This window comes from Atta colombica, unplaced genomic scaffold (assembly GCF_001594045.1).
Source record: "Atta colombica isolate Treedump-2 unplaced genomic scaffold, Acol1.0 scaffold96, whole genome shotgun sequence".
NCBI classification, from domain to species: domain Eukaryota; kingdom Metazoa; phylum Arthropoda; class Insecta; order Hymenoptera; family Formicidae; genus Atta; species Atta colombica.
In genome coordinates, this window is record NW_017259590.1 from 278,314 (window position 1) to 300,149 (window position 21,836).

Below are 21,836 nucleotides of genomic sequence, written 5' to 3' on the forward strand. Positions count from 1 at the left end.
CCCTCTTTACATTATTGTATTACAAGTACTTATTTATGTACGTATAATAAAGAATCATGACTTTAATAATTATCCAGTTATAAGAACACAAATAAAATTGCTGGTTTGCTGAGTAGGCAATTTTTCAATTTTCTAACGAAAAATTGGAGATTTTCGAATTTTCTGGCGAATAAATTCTGACGAATAATTTATAGATTTTTAAATTCACAGTTTTGTTCTATCAACGAGTTGGCGACACTATCTGTTTTGACATCGCTTCCACCACTCACCAATTCGGGTCTAGTCTGACCACAAGAATTATTGTAACGCTTACTTAAAGATTTAAGTTGTAGACGTAAGTAAAATCGGTTCAACATTAGTTGCAAGCCGATCGCAAGTTTGTTGCAACAACCAATTTGAAGCGTTGATTTTAAAATGCAAGCTTCAGATTGGCAGTCGCAACAAACTTGATCGGCTTGCAACTAATGTAGAACCAGCTTTAGGGGCTCCACAGGAAACAGAGAATAGAGAATAAGAATTTCAATCTATCAGAAATAATGTATTGTGGAATACACAGATAGATTGAAATTCTTATTCTTTGTTCTCTGTTCTTAGTTCCTTTTATTGCAGAGCCCCATACTTACATCTACAATTTAAGTCTAAGTAAACACAATTACGACAATTCTTGTGCTCAGACCCCTTCACCAGCGAGAGAGCCCGCAATGTGATAGATAATGTGCTAGTGCGAGCTGTCTTGTTGTGTAATTAGGCCTTGCGCTAGTTGCGCGTTTTCTATCGTCTCTTTCTATCCAATCAATTCTATTCAATCTAGCGTTGACGCTGACGAACACTGATCTGACGATGATCGAAGCCGATAAGGTATTATATTTGAGAAGATATTTAACACTTATCATCCGCTCGCAGCTGCATTTATCGCGATGTGGGATAACTAGTCATTCGCCACAATATGGAGGTTATGTTCTCAAATACGTGCATCCTCGGATTCCGCGACCTGGCATTTACATCGCAGCGAAAAGGACATATAATACAACAGTGCCGCAGTCATTACCGTCTGACATCATTGATCATAAACTGATGTCATTTTGCGACAATGTTAAAAAAGGCCAAGTTTCGGTAGATGGTCTGAAAGAGGTTATCAGTCTGTGTAGCACGAATGACTATCAGTTGCCTCACAATATTGGCATTTTGTTGCTCAAATGCTGCGGCAATCTACTGCACGAATTAGAAACAACGGAAAGGAATCATCTAGTGAGCCAGGTAAGACATAATTTATTTTTTAATACCTAGAAATACAATTGTGAGTATATAGCGAATCCCAGATAATGAAATCTGTCAAGAACACATATTTCAAACTGTGTTGCACATTATATAAAAGTCTAGCTGAACACAATTCATTGTTTTTCTATTGATAAAAATGTATTAGAAAACGAGCACACAGAGGCTCTGTGTTGTAACATTATGATGACAAGAAATGTTCCATTCCTGCTACATTTATGTTGTTATATTATGACTGACAAGTTTTAATGACAAAAAATTAAGCTTAAAAAGGACATTGTTAGGTGAATAGGATTCTGTTAAAAAATCATGATCAAATTTGCTGGTAACTACTGGCATATAGCTAGCACTGCCTAAAGTATTATAAACAAAAAAACATTATATAAACAAAAAAAAAGAAATAGTAACAGTAATATCTATATATTCTAATTGAAACAAAACAAAGGATCAATCAAATAAGTTATTTTCATTTGTAGGTATGGCATTTGGCAAAGAAGAATAGTGGAACAATTACTTTGGAATATTACAACACTTTGCTAGATGTTAATGAAGAGAACTCTTTGTCTGTGAATCCCAAAAAGTTTTTAGCAGACATGAATGTGGAGCCAGATGAAAATACTTATCGCTTGTTATTGAATATAGCCATAAAGACGAGTAATAGTGAACACCTGTGGGATATCTTATCTGTTACAAAGGATAAGAGTGTAACCATCTACGAGGAGGCGGTCAATGTGTTAATACAGATTTACATGACAGAGAATAATATCGCCAAAGCCGAACAAATGATAACACAAATGCGGGAGGCTAAACTATCCCCAACCAAGGCATATACCGAGCTGGCATGTGGATATGCGAGAATTGGCGATATTCCGAATTTAATCAAGATATTAAACGAAGAACCACAGAACAATGCAAATCTTTTGAGGATAATAAAGATTCTGAGCATATCCAACAATAGCAGGCATATCCCGTTTATTTTGAATTTTTTAATAACTTCTGTACCGGCGCTTCAGACTGAGATCTCCAAGATGATCACAGAATTAATACATGCCAATCAAGTTGCGGACGCTCACACTATCATAAATTGTATCGCGATGAACAATGCAATGAAGGAGATTGTGCCGAGTTTTGTAAATAGTTTCATGAACGAATTAATAATATTAAACGCGCCGATTGACGATATCGTTAAGTACGCAGACGATTTTGTTGAATCCAATTGTAACCAACAAACATTATTTGATGTAGCGGAGATTGGTTTGAAGTTGGGTAGAGAGAAATTATGTCTTGCGATATTCCAGGTGATGAAACATAAGAATATAGAGATACGACCGCATTATTATTGGCCTTTACTGATAAAAGCATATAATAACAAGGGGGAGGCTGAGATATATTCACTCGTGAAATCTATGGTGGATGCTGGTCTAAAAATAGATTCCGACACACTGATTCATTACATATATCCATATGTAAATACTAACAATCCGACTGTCACTTTACAGAAACTATTACAGAATAACGTACCGAGTGCTATCACATTTACGCCTTTATTGTCTTTTCTGCTGCAACAAAATCGGCTGCAGGATATAGTGCCACTGTGCATGTCCCTATGCTATAAGGAATTGATATATTATAAGGAACTGATAAAACCACTAGTACGCGCTTATGTTGTCACTAAAGATTTCAAAAATTGTATTGCTTTATTGACAGCATTTCCACAAGGTTTTGCCGGTCTGTTTTTGAAAAAATTGATAAAAGTCAAATATCCAATTTATATAGAGGATCTACAGTTTCTCCTGGAAGAATTAAAAACACGTGAGGTAAAGATATCACAAATAGATGCAAATATTCTCAAGAACGGACTAAAAAAAAATGAAAATTTTAATCTCACTCCAAAGGTGATGAATCTAATAGAAAATTTAGTTGATCCTTCTATAATAGATTTGCAGATCATGTCACCGAGGTACATGAACACTAAAGAATTAACATATTACTTAGTGGAAATGAAGAAATCCACTGATTCCATCTACAAAGCCTATATTAAGAATATTTTGCAGAAATTGCTGATTTTATGTTGTTTAGAAAACGATTTAAAAAAAATTGAAGAGATAAAACAAGAATATGCATGCCAGTTTGAATGGACACCTAGGCTAAAGTTGCTTTTATTTGAATTGTATCTCAATAACAACAAATTGAACGAAGCTGAAGCACTGCTACCCGAATTGCAAATTACACCTAATGAATTCCAGTTGAACAGAATCAAAATCGTAATGTACGCCACCGCATTAGTGAAGGAAAATAAACCCACAAAGGCTTTTGATATTATCGATACACTCAACACCACTGATTTTAAAGCAAACGCGCAAGCACATTGTTGTACACTTCTGCAAGTTCTAGCACAGAGTCAGTATTATAAGCATACGAAGGATATGTTAGATTTGCTTCTAAAAAAAAATTACTGTCAAGTAACTACGGAACTGCTAAAACCACTAATGGCGATATCATTAAAACACAACAATATCTTAGAAACCGTGGATATACTTGAAAAATACGCGCAAAAATTTAACAAGGTACCTTTGGTATTGGAAGTATTGACAGTATTGTTGGAGCAAAAATACAATTCAAAATTGCAAAATGCGAATAACTGGATAGAAAAAGTGTATAATATAATAAGTACTGCTCATTCCAATCAAACAGCAAACACGATACTGGCGATAGCATTAGGAACGTTGGACGAAACAAAAAAATTACAAATTTTATTACAGGTAACCGAAACATTTTTTATTGCGGCATTTAGTTTATATTTCTGATTTGCAATTACAGATTTTAATTACAGAACTGATTTAGTTTTACATATTCTGAATTTGAGTAATAATTAATTTTATTGATTTCATCTCTTGATTTACATTTCTTTTCATCAAATCTTTCTAATCTTTCTATTACAGGATCACCAAATCTCCATGAATTGTCTTATGTATTATCTTAGTAACATAGAAAGTAACAGAAGTATAGATGGCTTGCAAAATATTCTTAAAGTAACTGATGCAAATCATGTGAATCAAAATATGATGTGTGAAGCGCTCCTTTCTATTTATAGTAAGCTATATTCTCTGTACATTTTAAAGTTTAGTAAATGCCAGTATGAGCCAACACAGGATATTCGTATGTGATACAATCAATTCTTTTTTATTAATCAGAAGTGATAAACGTTTCGATCTTTGTTTCGGGTCCTCTTAGTACATAAAATAATGATAAACAATAGTTAGCCGTAGAATCACGAAGACTATCCAATATTACCCGAAGATGTACTGAAGAGAACCCGAAGCGAAAGTCGAAACGTTTACCATTTTTTGATTAATAAAGAATTGAATTATACATCAATATCCTGTGTTGGCCCATACTAGAATTTACATCACTAGATTTAATTTTTAGGCCTATTGTTATTACTTTTGTTTTAAAGTTTCTATAAATAATCCTAATGTAGACGTTTAATATTTACATTCGCAGATAAAATGGGAGACTGCGACCGTGCTTTAGAACTGTGGAAAATTATGTGCACAAAGAATATCAAGTCTACCAAACAATTCGAGGAGAGTTTTATTCAATTTTTATTGTCAAATAAAATTTCGCTCCCTCCAGAATTGAACAAAATAAAAGTGAAATAAACATTAGTGATTACTAATTAGTGAATTTAAATATTAAAACTTTGGATCATTCACCACTACTACCTTAGAGTGTAATTGGAAGTGAGAAAATACAAAAATTTGTGTAAAATATATACAATATTCAAATAGAAATATTTTTGTTAAGATATTTGCAATCGAGAGAATAGACTTAAAATATATCAAGAATATATCTTCTTGTTTCGAGAAAAAATTAAATCACTTCATTCAATCATTTATTTCTATATATTATTAATTATAATTATATATATATTATGATCGTGAACATAACTTTTTTTCATTATTAATTTCCAGGTTAATTAAAGTAATCCTGGAAAGATGATTAAGTCATATTGAAAATAATATTTACACATAGACGAGTTACATGCCATTGACATATTACCATGATAACGCATACCAGACACACTTAAATTTTCGTATACCAATTACATTTTAATTAGGCTACGTTTAGATATTCACTGAAGGATCCACATAGTATGCTCAGTTTGGCCAAATTACGCCTACTTTTGCTCCGCGTTATCACTAAGTGCGTAATCTACCAACTGCAAAACATGGAACGGTATTCATAGTCCGTTTTTACATTAAAACCTTAAATATAATGTCTTAAATATAATGTTTTAAGATGTTAATATAGTCCTCGGATTGACTTAAGACAGTCTTAAATGTAAGAATCGATTATGAATATTCCACATCTCGTGCAAGAAAAGATTTAGTACCAACTTCATGACGCGAAACAGGTCGATATGCATAGTCGATTCTTACATTTAAGACTGTCTTAAGTCAATTTTAAAATGTCATAAATCAATCTTAAGATGGTTTTAATATAAAAACGAACTATGTATTTCTTCTGACATCATAATTTGAGAGAGTAGTGAATAAACAGGAATCTTAAGAACAATACGCGTCAGATAACGATAATCTAAAAATGCATAAAATAGCCAGATGATAGGAATTAAAATAAATTTAGCAATCTGTATAATAAAGTATGAGAAAATTTTTGAAATTCTGAGAATTTCTATCGTCTTATTTTTGACTACTATTCATATTCACTTTCGAATAAATATTATATTAGGAAATGAATATAGAAAAATAATATTAGTTATATCGATATAGTGTAAAGCATATTATCTAATAAAGAGATTTGAGATTCTCTCGGAGTAGTGCTCCATAACTATTAATTAGTTCAAAAGCTTTCTCTTTGATTGGTTCATAATTAACGCGCTCCTTTTCTTTAGCTATGAATTCCTCGATTTTTTTATTATCTTCTTTCAATTTTTCTAATTTATCATCTAGATTACTGATCTCCGGATAAATCGCATATTTCTCCATTCGCTCTTTAAGTTCGTTATATTCTGTATACAGTGACTTGAGCTCGTCCTCGCAGATTGACTCTTCGGACACCAGTCCTTCTCGTTCGGTAATTAATTCGTCCCGTTCGAGTTCATTTCGTGTTTTTAAGCCATCCAAATCCTCTAAGACAATTAATTCGCTCTGTTGTTTCTTCAGCTTCTCTTTCATCAACTTGGATTCTAGCTGCAGCTTTTCCTCTAGAATTCTTAATCTGTTGAATGTTTGTTGCATAGTTGCATAATCTTTCTTTAGCTCTTCAAAATCATCATCGCGATGCACGGTTTCGTAATTATTGTATGGAAATTTATCACGTAAAATAGCTGTTTCTTCAGCTTCCGTGAGGTACTCGTTATTCTCTATCGCGTTTGCCATGGTCTCTAGCTTATCAACAATCTCCTGTTCGAGTTTTTCCAGTTTCTCCATTTCCTCTTGTTTGCTCTGTTCATACGTGGACATAAATTCCTCCATCATCTCCTCGCGCTTACGCAATTCCTGATACTTAGTTTGCTTCTCTGATTGAGTATCCTCCATGTCAGTCTCCAGCTGTTCCAATTGTTGCTCGAGTTCTGCCACCTTTTTCTCTTTCTCAGCTATTTGCGCCTCTGTTGCAGCAATGTCAGTATTGTCACGCTTGATTTTCTGTAATAGTTGCTCCTTCTCATCTTCCGGTGATAATTTTTTACATTCTTCCTCCCGTAGCTTGTCCCGCTTTTCCTCTGCCTCGATGATTCTCACTTGCAGTTTCACCGCCTCTTGCTTTAATGGAGAGAGAGCGATTTGCTCCTCCAAACGCGCTTGCTCTTTTGATAGTTGGTCTAATTCGCGCTGCAATTGCTGTGCTTGTTCTTGTAATTCTGTTTTCTGTCGGAATAGATTATCGTACTTCTCTTTTATGGGTGGATCCATACTCTCAATGATATGTTCGGTCCTTTTTCTCTCATTCTCGATATCCTTTTCTGTCATATGCAGTTTTTGTTCCATTTGCTTCCGTTGCTCGAACATCCGCTCGACTTCTGCCGTCCTATGTTCATTCATCAGCGCCAGTTCCTTAGCCTCCTCTTCGATCACCTCCTTGCTCACATCCAGAGTCATTTTATCCACGACAAGATTGTAATCCGCTAATTCAGCCTGTAGATTCATCAACTCTGCGGCAAGGCTCTTGGCTCTCTTATCATAATGTAAGAAAGTAGCTTTCTCCTTGTTCTGCACTTCAATGTCCTTCATTATGATTCCGATCTCTTGCATCAATTCTCTTATTTTCAGCTGCAGCAGACCCTCGTAGTATCTCTTGTCTTGAATCTGCCTGAAAATTTGAAAAATTAATGAAATATGTACAAATATGTACCAACAGCGAGATTACGTAACACCATTACCTCGTCATTGGCAGACCTCTGGTGGTACCCGGTCGTATGCCTGCTATTCCATGCTGGGTAATTGGTCTATCCAACACATTGACGTTGAACTGCTTAGCAGTTGCTAGTCCTGTGCCAGAACGATTCAGTCCAGAGCCTATCCTGAATCCACCTGGAGCCGCGGTTGGTACACGATTCGATAAAAGAGATGCCGATGGTGGTCTCGCAAGAGCAAGGCGCCCTGGTGTTGCTGAACGATATGTAGCCGAATTGATATACTCCGACGATTCATCTTTATGTCCACGTCGAGACCTTGGTCGTTCAAACTTGCTTTGAGATCTCACGAAACCCGTCGGCGGCCTATCGATTTTATTCGAGGTAATAGACACATCCTCCTGGTTTTGTCGCCACCGAGTAACCAGCTGTTCTCCGATTTTACCGGAATCATTTTTTTCGGAATCCATTTCTCGAAAAAGAGATTCTCTCTTGGATTAGAATGTTAGATGTTAATCGCAAATTAATTGTTAAATTAAATGTTAAATAAGAGATGTCTGATCACTAAAAATACAGCTATTGACAACGCATTGTCTATGTATAGTACATATTAATGACAGTAATGACAAATTATCACGATACGAGGAATAACAACAAATCACAACGAACGCGATCAATGTTTTGTTCATTGTAGTCATAGAAACTGGTATGTATAGTTCATTGGATTTAGTGACTGCTTATAATTGTGTAGAATCATGCAAAACTGTATTGTGTTTTTACTAATAATAATGAATTTTTTTAGCAATTTAATTTTTATATAATCTATTTTGAAATAATATTCTTGGAATGAAAGAGGAGGAAAAATTGATTTATACAAGCAAAAAAAAGATTATACGAAAAAGATAATATTTCTTTATAAAGAACCTCGCTTATTTTGTGCTCTTCGCGTATATACCTATATACTTATCAATTGTATTCCATTTTGTAGATAATAACAGAACTATCAAAAATCATATAATTAATATGTAGGATGTTTCTTAAATAGCGGACACTAATCATATAGCGCTATTCTTAATTAAAAATTGAGTCGAAGTCCCCTACAATTTTGTAATTTCCGCAATGACAAAATATTAATTTCTAAATATTGCCGAATATGAGCGCGTATCCGATTGCTTAACCATTAACTATTACGAAAGTTGCAAAACGATAGAGGACTTTTTCGACTCAGTTTTTTATTAGGAATAGCATTATATATGATTCAGCAATCGCTTATTCGGCAATCTTTAGAAATTAATATTTTATCAATCATTGCAAAATCAATCATTACAAAAAGATAAAGGACTTTTTGATTCAATTTTGATTCAGGAATAATGCTATATGAAATGCTATATGATTATAAGTTTGCTATTTAAAAAACATAATAATAATGATCTTTAATATCATTGGTTATTATCTTTGGACTTTCGATAGATCTAATGTAGGACTAATAATCAATTATATTAAAGAATCATTAAGCGCTCACTGATTAATTTTCTCTGCGAACATAGCCAATGATACCAAGATGAATATATGACTTTTCAATGAAGGACGCGAAAATGTGCACGATGATAAATGGAGTGAGCGACCGTCTCTGGTTAATGACGAGTTGATGCGTGCAATTGAAGAGAAAATTAATTTAAAATCCTTCTTCCTTTGCTGGTCGGTGATTCCACGATAATGGCGAGATCAAAGAAGCTGTCACTACATGATTGCCTCACAGGCGATAACTTTCTACGACGAAGGGAGGGTCTCGTATAATAAATGCATTAACAACAGCGGCAATTATGTAGAAAAAGAGTATAAGATGTGTACTTTAAAAAATAAAATAATAAAAATTTTCTGTAAGTATATAGGAGAAAGTTATCTATATCGTATGCCTTAATATTTAAACAAAATTATAATAAAAATATCGAAGAAATCCAAATATTTCTGTACTTTCATCAAACTTTCATTCATTGGCAATAAAACAAAACAATATTTTTACGGAAATAAACATGGAATTACTGTTTAAATTAAGATTTTAAAAAAGTAACTTTTGATGGTACGATTTAAAAACTGGATCATTAAATTGTATTATTGAGTTTCCAAATCGTACTTCTAATAATCATCAATTTTTACAAAAAAGATCTAAATTTTTTTTTAATTCAACAAATAATATCTATAAATAATTTTTAGTAAGTTAAAAAAATTCAATACAAATATACTTTTTCTTGTATACTTTTACGAATATCAAAATATAGTAATTACAAAATTATTATTCAATTACTCAACATGTTATTTTATCTTAAATGTAGATGTAATTTAAAGACTAGTGACAAGTATTATTCAACTACAATTTTAGTACATTATTTTATCTTAAATGTAAGTACTTACAATATAAAGACCAGCAACAAATATACACGCAAAAGCTGATCAAAAATCCATGAAATATATATGTGAGTCTTTCTTTGTTAGTAAGATTGAAATGTTCTGTATATTAAATATGATATAGAATATTAATTAAAGCAAGACCTTTGATTTGCTCACTGCTTTGGCTATTGTTTCCTTTAGTTGTTGATAAAAATTGCAAAAGCTCCGTCATTACTTTATTTTGAGTCAAAATGTTTTGAAGCTTTGTAATTCAGTATGTAATGAATCAAAATAAGTGATTTTCACACTTTTATATTGTTTTAATGTTTCATTTTTTTTCTAAAATATCTAACATTTTCTCAAATGAATTAAGTAATCGATGATGTAATTCTAAGTTTTCTTTATGACGCCTCTCAATAGCTTCTTCCGAAATCTTTCGTCCATTTCGAAGATCTTCCATATATTCTTCTATAGTAGACATTTGCCGAGATTTTTCTAAATAAAACAAATAATATAATGTTATGTATTATCATATAATGTTATGTATTAATTAATGTTATGTATTAATTAGTGTTATCCAGAATTTGAGATTGAAATAATGGAAATAATGGAAATTTATATGTAATGAGCACTATGTGTTAAACAAATTGATAGAGAATTATTAAGAATGGAAGGATTTCTTTTAATTTTTTTAATTGTTTTTTATAAACTGTCAAGGTTCGTTAGCATTAGATGAACTCTATCATTGTATTCTATACGATTTATATTTTATAGGAAACTGATGATAAACATTCTTTATCGTATTCTATATTGTATATGGTTTAATTTACGATGAATTTGTGTATTAATTAATTTCTATCGTTATTTAATGAATAACACAGGGTCACAAAAAAAGTACCTGTGCTGCGATGGATTCGTTATAAAACGATAGAATCTTATAGAATTGATTTCTTACTTCAGCAATAGAAACTCATTGAATAAATTTAAAATTGATAACAATTTATTTTTATCATTAATATATGATCAATTAATTAAACACAGGCTCATAAAAAAAAGGACCCTGTCGCTGAATATGTATTTGACAAAATAGGATCATACAGAGTAAATTTTCAATCTAGAGAGAAAATGGATCATTTTTTTCGCTCTAGATTGATAATTTACTTTGGATGGTCTTATTTTGATGTCAGATTCATATTCAGCGACTCAAAATACATAAGAATAGTTGAGTTTCCACCCTAGTACAGGGTACTTTTTTTTTAGTGTAATTAATCGATATCATATATTAATATCATATATTAATGATATTGGGAGTACAAATTAGTTCGGTCCGTTCAAAAATGCATTTATTCAAAACAAAATGAATGAACAGATCAATTAAAATATTGTCTATCGCTGCCTACTACTTTTTCCCATCTCTCAGGCAATTTTCGAATTCCATATCGAAAAAATGACTTGTCTTTGGAGGCGATCCAATTTTTTCTATGAAAGAAGTGAACCGGTGACTTGCTGCATCCTTCAGAACAACCAGTAATCAGAAGGAGCAATGTCCGGAAAATACGGCAGGTGCGGTAAAACCTTCCATTTGAGCATTTCCAAATATTTTTTTACGACTTTAGCGACATGAGGCCGAGCCTTGTCATGAAGAAGAATAACTTTATCATGTCTGCTCATATTCTAGCCGTTTTTCTCGCAATGCACAGCTCAAATGAATCAATTGTAGCCGATACTGATCGTCCGTAATGGAAGATTTCAGTAGCTTTCGTCAGGTTTCAGTAGCTCATAGTAAACAAGGCTCTTTTGGTCCCACCAGATACAGAGCATAATTTTCGAACCATGAATGTTCGGCCGTAATGTTGATGTTGAGGTCGATGGCAACAATTGATCGGGCTTAGCGTAATATTTTTTCTTCTTGAGGTTGTCATAGAATATTCACTTCTCATCTCCACACAACCCGATGCAAAAAACTTTTTCTCTGTTGTCTTTGAATCAGCTGTTTGCAAGTAAAAAATCGCCTTTCAACGTCTCTCGATTTCAGTTAATAAGGCACCCAATTTCCTTGTTTTTGAATCATTCCCATGGCTCTCAATTGTACAGAAACGGCTTGTTGAGTTATCCCCCAATGATTCTGTAAGCTCCTCTTGCGTATGACTCTGATCTTCTTCGAGTGATGCCTCTAATTCTTTGTCTTCGAATTTTTTTGGCTGTCCAGAGCGAGGCTTGTCTTCAACGTTGAAGTCTCCATCCTTGAAACGTCGAATCCATTCCATGATTTATCAGTTGGAGCAGTGCCACCATAAACTTCGACAAGCATTCGATGGGCTTCTGCACTTTTCTTCCAATTAAAACAGAAAATCAAAACCTCCCGCAAATGCTGCTTAGTTAACACAAAATTCGACATTTCAAACACAGTAAAAATCAAGGCTTTTGTATGAAACTCAAAGCGATATAAACTGAATATTATTAGCAGATGTTAACCTCTCTGAAACCGCCAAAATCAGCTGTCACTATGAACCATTCACAACAGCTGAAGCCATCTTTAGGAAAACGGACCGAACTAATTTGTACCCAATAAAAATAAATTATTATCAATTTGAAATTTATTCAATGAGTTATTATTGATGAAATAAGAAATCAATTCTATAAGATTCTATCGTTTTATAACGAATCGGAAACTTATCAGAATGTATATAAAAAAATACAAACAAAATTTCGTAAATTTTCATCTGACTTTCCAGAATAATATTTACACAATTTATCGTAATTTCACTATACAAAATGAAATCAGTACTAATATAATATTTAAGTAAGACATTCTATCGGAATGTCTTACTTAAATATTATATGAATTAAGAAACTAAGTTTATAAGATTCCATTTTTTGATAAATTAAACAATTTAGAATGTATATATGAAAAATACGAATGAAATTTGCGGAAGAAGTACAAATGAGGTGCAGAAAAGGTACGAAAATGATGCGAAGAGATACAAAAGTGCAAAGAGTGATACGAAAGACATACAGAAGAAGTGTGAAAGTATTGCGGAAGAAGAAAAACAAAAAAGATATAGAAGAGGTATGGATGAAGTGCGAAAGAAATGCGGAAAAGATGTGGAAACGATGCGAAAGTGGTGCGGAAGAGATATAGAAGAAATGTTGGAGGGATACGGAAAAAATGTTTTCGACAGCAAATAGTAAATTCACCAAACTTATACGGGGAATTGAATAATACTTGAATGCCACATTGTCTAAACAAGCATACGATTATAGCTTAAGATTAGCGTATTAAGTTATCACTTCATAGATCTTAGGTTCAAATCCTGTTGATATCCCATATGCATTTTCAAAAAAGTATATATATCCTTGCTTACAAGGTCTAATAGAATCAAATAAGAAAAAACTCTATCTAAGTGAATCATGTTTTTGGTTTGTAAATTTCAGATTACTCTTTCAGATCTGAAATATTTGATAGATTTTTTATATTTCTATATATTTTCGTTTTTATCGGCTTAGATACGTTTTTAATTAATTTCTACTTGGTTCACTAGATAGAAATTGATTAAAAAACGATACAAAAGTACCAAAAATATTTTAGATAAATAATTTGGAATTTATAAATCTAAAATACGATTCAATTTCATAGAGTTTTTTCTTCTATCTGATTCCATTGGACTTTTGAAGCAAGAGTTCATGCCTATTACCTTAATTGCTGTTTCCCTTATCCCTGTTGTCTAATGTAACATACTACAAATAGATAAGAAGACTACGAAGTGAAAAGTAGGGAAGGAAATAGGCATGAACTTACTATGAATCAGCCTTTTGTCTTCGAAACAAGTACTTAGACTAGATGTACTGCATTCAGAATGTGCTTTACGTTTTCTTTCAATCGATGATACTGTTATTAGTGGTGATGTACATGATTTTGAATGAAGTAATTCATCCATATTCTAAAAAAAAGATTCATTTAAGATATGTTTTTTTGTAAGAATATTAAAAAATAATTATAAACGCTTTCCTTAATAATCAAATTAATTGATTAATAACTAATAAGAACTACTGTCATCACAGATTCAGATACAAAGTTAAAAAATTTCTTTTTATCTTAATATTTTTAGATAGCTATTAGATTGTATTGAATATTAACTTAATAACTTACAGAAAAATATGGCCATACTATAGATCTAGGTTTTCTGTTGCTTTCTTTAATACCATTATAAGTTCGTTTCAAACCAGTAAACTTAGACAAACATTGTGGTCCAGTTACATTATATCCATGTTTTTTTATTTTATCTGCGATTAATGACCATATCTTCTTGTGTGACATCTTTCCATTGATAAAATCTTCTTGTCGCAAATTATATTCTTCGATCAATAAAAGAATCGCTTTATGAGGCCATTTAAAAACTGTAAATACAAATTTTTTTTAATTCAAAAATTACACTTGTTACATAAAAAAATATTGTTAAAAATACCTCCAATATTGTCACTATGGTCACTATGTAAAGACTCTGCATGATTTATTTCACTTATGCTCTTATCTAAATAAAAACAATCATATAATCAGAAAATCTATATAAAATATTATCTTTATGTATCATACTAAAGCTGTTCTCTAAAAAAACATTAAATGTATCCTATTTATCATATTTCTCCTCGTTTAGCTTTGTAATTGTAAAAAAAATAAGAATTTAAAAATAAGGAAAAATAAATTTAAAAGCACAAAAATTAGAAAATATTTCCTTGAATCCATAAAGCGCATGTTGCGTGTGGTAGACCATTTTTTTTTTAACATTCGGTAAATAAGGCGAAATGATACATCAAGCGCATCATGTGCTCTTCGGATCATTATTAACCGATTTTGCAAAATGACAACAATTGATAACCTTAAATATTTTGCAATAATAATTCCGAAAAGAACATTAAAAAATGAATAAATTTACCTGCTCCTAAACATTTTGCTTCTTCTTCAGTCAATAAAATAGTGTAAATTTCATCGTTTTCTATATTCTTAAGAAAAATAGTTTTTTTCATTTCGTTAGAATCCATGTTTTTGGCTGCTTTATATACTTTTATCACGTTCCTATGGGTACGGTTAACACTATGCCGCAAAACTTTGAAGCGTTTTTTAATTGGTTAGTTTGATTGGTCAATCAATTGATTGATCAATCAAAAATGCTTTGAAGCATTCATAGTATCAAATGGACCATAGCCCTAGATTTAAAAAGCGCAACTGGTATTAAGTATTCTGATTGATTGCAATCAGAATGTTTCTTAGCAGCCAATCATGAACTGATTTCTGTTTATTAAAAATGGCTGCTTAATGGATGATTAGTAGATTTATTGTCGTTCGATTAAACTCTCCGGATTAAACTCTCGGTGGAAAGTTAGGCCATTATTATTAATCTGTAGGTACAAATTAAAATCATGTTGTCTAGGGGTTTTTGTTAATACCAACATTTTCCAATCTAGTTTTTCGGGAAAATGTCAGTCGTTCCCATTTGGGGTTGGATAATGTTCTACTATTGGCTGTGTTCAGCGGACTCAACAGTTGAGTGTTTACTGCTATTAATGTATATTCTTCCAGATCTAAAATATTAATTGAATGATCCGGAAGAATGCACCAATAATAGCGAGCGCTCATTCAACTGTTGAGTTCACTGCCATTGATTGACGTTACAAGTTCCACTAATAGGAGAACATATGTTTAATCATAATAATAAACATTAATTTAATCTAGGTTGATGCAAACCCGGTCCAGTCGAATACGCTATAGAACTCCAGTCTAGTCCAAAATCCTGGGGATTGAGTCTGTATCTTGAAATGAGATGAAAATGATAAAAGTGAGCGAATTTACTAGAATACTTATTTCATTGGTCAACATAGTGATACAATCTAATAAATTTGCTCACTTTTGCAATTTTCACCTTGTTTTGAAGATACAGAATCGATTCCCTGCTCATTAAGTGACAATCGACAGCGTGCCGTCCATTTTTTCTATTAGCGAGTTGGCAAGACTGCGTGGGAATGACTCACCTTTCTTATTCCACAATCCACCATGCCCGTGAGACGGCCATCTCCTACTTTCCTCCTCCCCTCCTCGTCCCGTTTGTTTACGCACGAGATCGCGTCGTGTCGCGTGCGTGCGTGCGTGTTGCGACTTGCGACTCTACGCCGTCTACGGTGGTTGCTCGTGCAATACCGTCAATACCGTGCCGTATCGCGTCGTAACATATCGCGATAACGGCATGCCCAGCAAGAAGAAAAAATACAACGCTCGTTTTCCAGCGGTAAGCGAATCCTCTCCGTTTTATCCTCCCCATTCCATCCGGTCCCATTCCGTCGCGGAGCGCGCGTCGATGACGCGAAGAGACGGGGAGAGAAAGAGAGAACGTGGACTCCGAACTTGGAGCCTGCTCGTCGTCTCGACTCGCGTCTCCGATGCCTATTACCGCAATGGAAAAACGTGCTTTGCTTTTTTACGAATGTCGCAATCCGACATATATTAGTGACATAACCTAAACCTAAATCCCGCATGTCTGTTGTCAGGGTCGTATCAAGAAGATCATGCAGACAGATGAGGAGGTTGGAAAGGTCGCCCAGGCAGTGCCAATCATAATCTATATCCTTTTCCTATAACTCTCTCTCTCTCTCTCTCTCTCTCTCTCTCTCTCTCTCTCTCTTTTGTATTTTGCACCTTGGCTGTGACAGTGTTTGTATCCATATGTCAAAGCCATCAAAGGTAATACTATATAACATTGTACGATATAATAGGTGAAACAAAAATATCAAAAAGAGACAGTTGGTTAACAGAGTGGTTGCTGGAGAAGGAAAAAAAAGAGATCTTTTACCTCAACAGATTTTGAATTTTAGCAATATCCTAGAGCAATATCCTGATATTTTTCTCATATTGTCTACAGCTTTGAAAAGTGGGATTAGATTTGCTTAGGCGATGAGAGTTTTAGAAAAAGAATTATGTTACCTAAAATATGCATAAAACATGCAAGGTATAGTAAAATACATTGTTGACAGAAGAAAATCAGAGAACCTGAAGATTTTGAAATGAAAAGCCATCAGTGACATGATAAACGTTATCAAGCTGGCCTAACTGCAAAATATGTGGGCCAAATATAGAAATATTATAAAAGAGAGTTGCAGAATAATTTTCTAAGAAACTCAAGAAAGCCCTAGATCAGAGTACCCTAACAGTATTGATTAAGGAATACTTTGATATTTTTCTTATATCTTCTTAATAATATTCTTTATCTTTGAGGGTATTTTTGGAGGATATATTGTTTAATAAATAACAATTCATTAATTTTCTTTCTCTCGTGAGCATGAATTCTCATAGATTTGAGATAACAATAGAGAATATATTAGCTTTATTTACCATGTTTATCAAAGTTGGATTATTCCTTAATGGAGCTTACCTAGGACCTTAGAACTATTTGTGCACTCCTTATTAACCAAGACCATGCAGATCACGAGTGCCAAAAATGCCAAGACTCTAAGTCCATCTCATATGTGAGTAAACAGCAATATCATTGTCCAACTTGTCAAAGTTTGCCTTATCGCTCATTTACTGCAGTAATAACTCAACAATTATTTTTTAATTATTTGCAAAGAAAAGAGAACTTTTATTTTTCTACAATCAATTATTACAACAAAATATTATACAACAAAATATTATATTTAAAAATATAAATTTTAATGAAATGAATTAAAACATTCAAACTTACTGTTTTGGAAAATTTTTTGTTATCGATTTTATTGATTTTCATTTATTTTTTAAGTTTTTGTCATTGTAACAAATAGATGTTATATTTATGATGCTGTATTTCTAAAATATTGTTCACAATACAATACAATACAATAAATGTTTCTCTATTGCCTGTATTCATAGTCAGGCCCTATATTTAAGGCTTCCTTAAGTTTATCTTCAGATGCTCTGAGAATTACTTTATTATTATTGGCTACTGAGCATCTTTAAGGAAGCCTTAAATATAAGGTCTGACTGTGAATACGGATAATATGTCTGTATTCTTTTATGAATAATGTGTATATCTCTTGGATCTGTATTCATAGTCGTAGATCGATCCACAATTAATCCTCATTTCAGTAGGGGTTTATTCTGTAACTTTTTAACAACAATTTTACTGGCTGGGATGTTATTGCACAGGTATTTTACATGGTGAAAAAACTGCGCATCGACAATGATACCGAACTACCGTTAAAAGTTACAGAGTAGGCCCACAGACAAGCTAAGTTTGAGCCAAAGTTTGAACCAATCAGATTTATTAAAACGTGATTAGAGAAGTGTTTTTCACATGAAAGTCTGAAACCTAGTTCAAATTGGATATCAAGTTGAATCACGACTATGAATATGACCCTTGGTGAGCTGATGAAAAAACAATTTTAATTACAAATATTTGAAGTAAAAGAATTTTGCATAGCATCTGCTATAGCTTATTGTTTATAGGAAACAGTGTATCCTATCGGAAAGCCGATTCGACTTTCTAAAAGATCTAGTGAAATCTCTACCTGATGTGTCGGGACCTGATGACGAAGTACCTATGTCACCAGAAACATCGCAAAGCAATACGCCAAATACAGCCACCGCGTGTTCGACGATGATGCAGCATTTCGATCCGTTAGAGTGAGTCTCTGTGTTTGATTTGCCCGTATAAGAATTTTTCCAACAATCACGATGCGTATTTCTCTAGATATCAAAAGTATCTGGGATTACCAGTTAGCACCGAAATGAATGTAAACCACAAGAGCACAAGAGATAATGGATCGAGCATAATTTCGAGCAATTTGAATCCCGCTAATCAAAGGGCCGCGACGACAGTGGGCGGGCACTCGCAAATTCCGGAATTCCACATGTCTGTACCTACGGCCTTCCAAATTAGTCGACCAAATTTTTATACGGAGCTTAACCCGAGTGTGAGCGATCAGCCAACGTCAAACTTTGCTCGTACCGCCAATATTGACGAGGATTACGACACATAGTAATCCGTTCGCGAAATCTAGGATGTTAAAAAACTTGTCTTGTTGAACGTGTGACGCACGAATTATGCATTGAATATATATTGAAGTATGATAGAAAAAACGCGTATACACGCAAAAATATCTTTCAATTGCTCACTTGTAAATTAATATCGTTTAATGCTTTCAAATTTAAACAATTTCTTATTTGGTCACACATTTATTATAAATAGAATATTTTAGAGCTATAATTGGAATTATTTATCTCATTTTTTTTATCTATGTTAAGATTTAAATAAAAGGAGAAAACTGTCGCAAATAAATGTTCCCCATTAAATCATTGTTTACAGATATACGTTAGTTTTATAAAGCTAGCAGGGCCAAATCAGCAGGATCAAATCGGACCTATCAGAATTTTTAGTACTCATTTTGTACTAAATTATACCATTAATGATAATTTTGTATCGTATACCATTTCGAAAAAAGTTGTGGCGCTGCTAGCTTAATATTAAGCTGGCAGAACCAATTCAAAATAAAAAAAAAATATATCAGTAAGATCAAAAATATAATCAATACGATTGAATTTGTACTATTTTGTACTGCCAAAAACAATTCTATATTATGTGTCATTTCCAAGAAAATAGTGATGCTGCTTTAAGATTTAAGCTGGCAGGATCATAAAAATAAATAACACAAGGGCAAAAATTAACACAATTGAATTTGTACTAATTTTTACCATTGAAAAGTTAATATTTTATATTTTTTTCCTTAAAATGACTTTCCAATTTGATTCTGCTGATTTGATCTTGTTATTTTTATAGAACTGTATGTACGTTGGCCTTTTCCACGCCATTACGTTATAAAATTACGTAAAATATTTGATTATCACGTCAAATTTAGTATTTCTAATAATTAAAGTAACATTTGTTTATAAGTTATATGTGTTTATAAGTTGTGTGTGTATGTATAATATAATATACAATATCTTTTTACAACTATATTATTTCATGTCGATTTGTACTTTAGATATCTGTATTTACGTATTTTATATATCTTACTTTTTTTTTTCAAGATATATTTTCAATAATTAGGTAGATAATAAGTAAAAGACAGAGAATTGTAACGCATATCTGTCGGTAGCTTTGTAAAATTATCAAAATTATTAAGAGAATACACGATAAAAAATCGTGAGAAGTGCAAACTAAATCCTAATTTAAATTTTACGCTCTGCTAAAACTAATTGTTTTATCAATTTTCCTTAAGTTGGTTTTGCTGTTTTGAAGGCCGATTATTCTACCTTTGAATAAACTACTTACAATCAGTGGTGTTTTTAAGGCTGCTAAAGATTCGGTGCAAAGATAAAATTGAGAGAAAGTCCAGGCATTACTATTAATTTAAAACAATTCTTACATACAGCATAAATTTGTAATATTGCAGTAAAAATTTCATAAATGTTTATTATGCATCGAAATCTACAGGAAGCCGCAGATCCTGAAGCTTACGAGAGCCCACGGATTCTGAGGTCCGTTGGTGCGTCGCATCAATTGTACCGATGTTAAAAACATCCTTGCTTATTATTTATTTAATAAAAGAAATAAGGGAAGAAAGAGAACGAAAGCGAGAAAACAAGTAAGCTGAGATTTATCGAATGATAGAACAATCCAGTCTGAAATTGATTGTTTCATCAATTTTAAAAGAGCGCGAAATTGGATTTAATTTGCGCTAATTCTTAACGCATAACTTTTAGCGATAAATGCTCTCCTAAAAGATGATTTTTGAGAGATTTTTGGAAGACATGTATTTTCTAACTATTGCTTAATCTCGGATCATTTTGGAAAAATAGGTAAATTCATACAAATAAAAAAAACAGACGTCATATGCAATTCGAATTGAAATAACAATTATTGTATATTTGCATAAGAATTTATTTAAATGATATGTTGAAATGATATGTTGTAAAAAGCTGGACTTTGTAGTGTATGTAAGTAAACATTTTATGTAATCGTAGCTAAAATTGTGAAATCATTGTCTTTGATGAATCATAGTTATTTATGAATACAATCATGCTATTAATCATAAAGCATGTTTACATGAAGAAACGTAACAAAAAACAAAAATTATGATGATTAACTTTTCAAGTGTATATTAAGTGTAGTAAAAAGAAATCCATTATTTTTGCATGAAATTGAATGGAAAAATAATGGATTTCTTTTTACTACATCTAATATATTGGAAAGAGCCATAGCAGATTATTAAGAAAATAAATCTTGATTGAAATGATATTTTTTATGCTTAATAAAACGAATGAACTGAACACGTGTTATGCATATGCATACTTACAAGATCATCAATTTTTTGACGCGAAGATCAAGTAATTATGTAAAACCGATTGATCATACAATTCACAATATGTTCATTTACATTATTCTTCAAATGTTCCTTGTCCTTTTTTTCAGTCCGTTACGTCGCATGTGAAATAAAGACTTTTGATATTTAAATATTCTTTTATTGGAACTATAGTTGACATACGGACTATATACCGATTTTGAAGGAAAATTGAAACGCAGAAGATTTAAATTTTTAATTTATTAAATTTAAATCTTTTGCGGCACAAACTTTCCGGACAACCCAATAAATATAAATCTCATGCATATCTTATACCTCATTGCAAGCAAAAAGTCTGGACTTCTTTTTTTTTTAAGAATAAATTTTAAAATTAAGAAAAAATAAATAAATTCAACAGTTTATACATATATCATTCTATATATTAGGTATGGGAAAAAGTTCGTGGCGTTTTTCCCGTTAGATGTAACCACAC

General features: G+C 32.4%; 4 protein-coding genes across 4 annotated transcripts; 2 read left to right on the forward strand and 2 right to left on the reverse strand.

Annotated features, from left to right (window-relative positions):
* The first annotated feature begins 669 nt into the window (after positions 1-669).
* On the forward strand, positions 670-5,120 carry LOC108693638 (leucine-rich PPR motif-containing protein, mitochondrial-like). Its single transcript, XM_018202677.1, has 4 exons — positions 670-1,257; positions 1,752-4,037; positions 4,218-4,368; positions 4,780-5,120. Exons 1-4 carry the CDS (start codon positions 841-843, stop codon positions 4,935-4,937), a joined length of 3,012 nt encoding a protein of 1,003 aa, XP_018058166.1. The 5' UTR covers positions 670-840; the 3' UTR covers positions 4,938-5,120.
* Positions 5,121-6,083: 963 nt separating this feature from the next.
* Positions 6,084-8,340, reverse strand: LOC108693656 (intraflagellar transport protein 74 homolog). Its single transcript, XM_018202701.1, has 2 exons — positions 7,679-8,340; positions 6,084-7,608 (listed from the first exon to the last, which is right to left on the reverse strand). Exons 1-2 carry the CDS (start codon positions 8,119-8,121, stop codon positions 6,084-6,086), a joined length of 1,968 nt encoding a protein of 655 aa, XP_018058190.1. The 5' UTR covers positions 8,122-8,340.
* Positions 8,341-9,891: 1,551 nt separating this feature from the next.
* On the reverse strand, positions 9,892-15,139 carry LOC108693680. The gene is made up of 5 exons (XM_018202737.1): positions 14,974-15,139; positions 14,506-14,571; positions 14,190-14,437; positions 13,839-13,980; positions 9,892-10,534 (listed from the first exon to the last, which is right to left on the reverse strand). Exons 1-5 carry the CDS (start codon positions 15,077-15,079, stop codon positions 10,368-10,370), a joined length of 729 nt encoding a protein of 242 aa, XP_018058226.1. The 5' UTR covers positions 15,080-15,139; the 3' UTR covers positions 9,892-10,367.
* A 948-nt stretch (positions 15,140-16,087) lies between these two features.
* LOC108693674 lies at positions 16,088-19,149 on the forward strand. Its single transcript, XM_018202730.1, has 5 exons — positions 16,088-16,320; positions 16,580-16,652; positions 17,461-17,554; positions 18,510-18,686; positions 18,754-19,149. The coding sequence occupies exons 1-5, from the start codon at positions 16,279-16,281 to the stop codon at positions 19,040-19,042; spliced, it is 675 nt and encodes a 224-aa protein (XP_018058219.1). The 5' UTR covers positions 16,088-16,278; the 3' UTR covers positions 19,043-19,149.
* The last annotated feature ends 2,687 nt before the right edge of the window (positions 19,150-21,836 follow it).

Excerpts from the sequence above, each read along its gene's own strand:
- LOC108693638 (XM_018202677.1), top strand. The coding sequence starts at position 841 with ATGATCGAAGCCGATAAGGTATTATATTTGAGAAGATATTTAACACTT. Across the intron at positions 1,258-1,751 it reads GGAATCATCTAGTGAGCCAG|GTATGGCATTTGGCAAAGAA; the intron begins GTAAGACATAAT and ends TTTCATTTGTAG. Across the intron at positions 4,369-4,779 it reads AGCGCTCCTTTCTATTTATA|ATAAAATGGGAGACTGCGAC; the intron begins GTAAGCTATATT and ends TTACATTCGCAG.
- LOC108693656 (XM_018202701.1), bottom strand. The coding sequence starts at position 8,121 with ATGGATTCCGAAAAAAATGATTCCGGTAAAATCGGAGAACAGCTGGTT. Across the intron at positions 7,609-7,678 it reads AGAGGTCTGCCAATGACGAG|GCAGATTCAAGACAAGAGAT; the intron begins GTAATGGTGTTA and ends TCAAATTTTCAG.
- LOC108693680 (XM_018202737.1), bottom strand. The coding sequence starts at position 15,079 with ATGGATTCTAACGAAATGAAAAAAACTATTTTTCTTAAGAATATAGAA. Across the intron at positions 13,981-14,189 it reads TAGTATGGCCATATTTTTCT|AATATGGATGAATTACTTCA; the intron begins GTAAGTTATTAA and ends TCTTTTTTTTAG. Across the intron at positions 10,535-13,838 it reads AGACAAAAGGCTGATTCATA|AAAAATCTCGGCAAATGTCT; the intron begins GTAAGTTCATGC and ends TGTTTTATTTAG.
- LOC108693674 (XM_018202730.1), top strand. The coding sequence starts at position 16,279 with ATGCCCAGCAAGAAGAAAAAATACAACGCTCGTTTTCCAGCG. Across the intron at positions 16,321-16,579 it reads ACAACGCTCGTTTTCCAGCG|GGTCGTATCAAGAAGATCAT; the intron begins GTAAGCGAATCC and ends GTCTGTTGTCAG. Across the intron at positions 18,687-18,753 it reads CAGCATTTCGATCCGTTAGA|ATATCAAAAGTATCTGGGAT; the intron begins GTGAGTCTCTGT and ends GTATTTCTCTAG.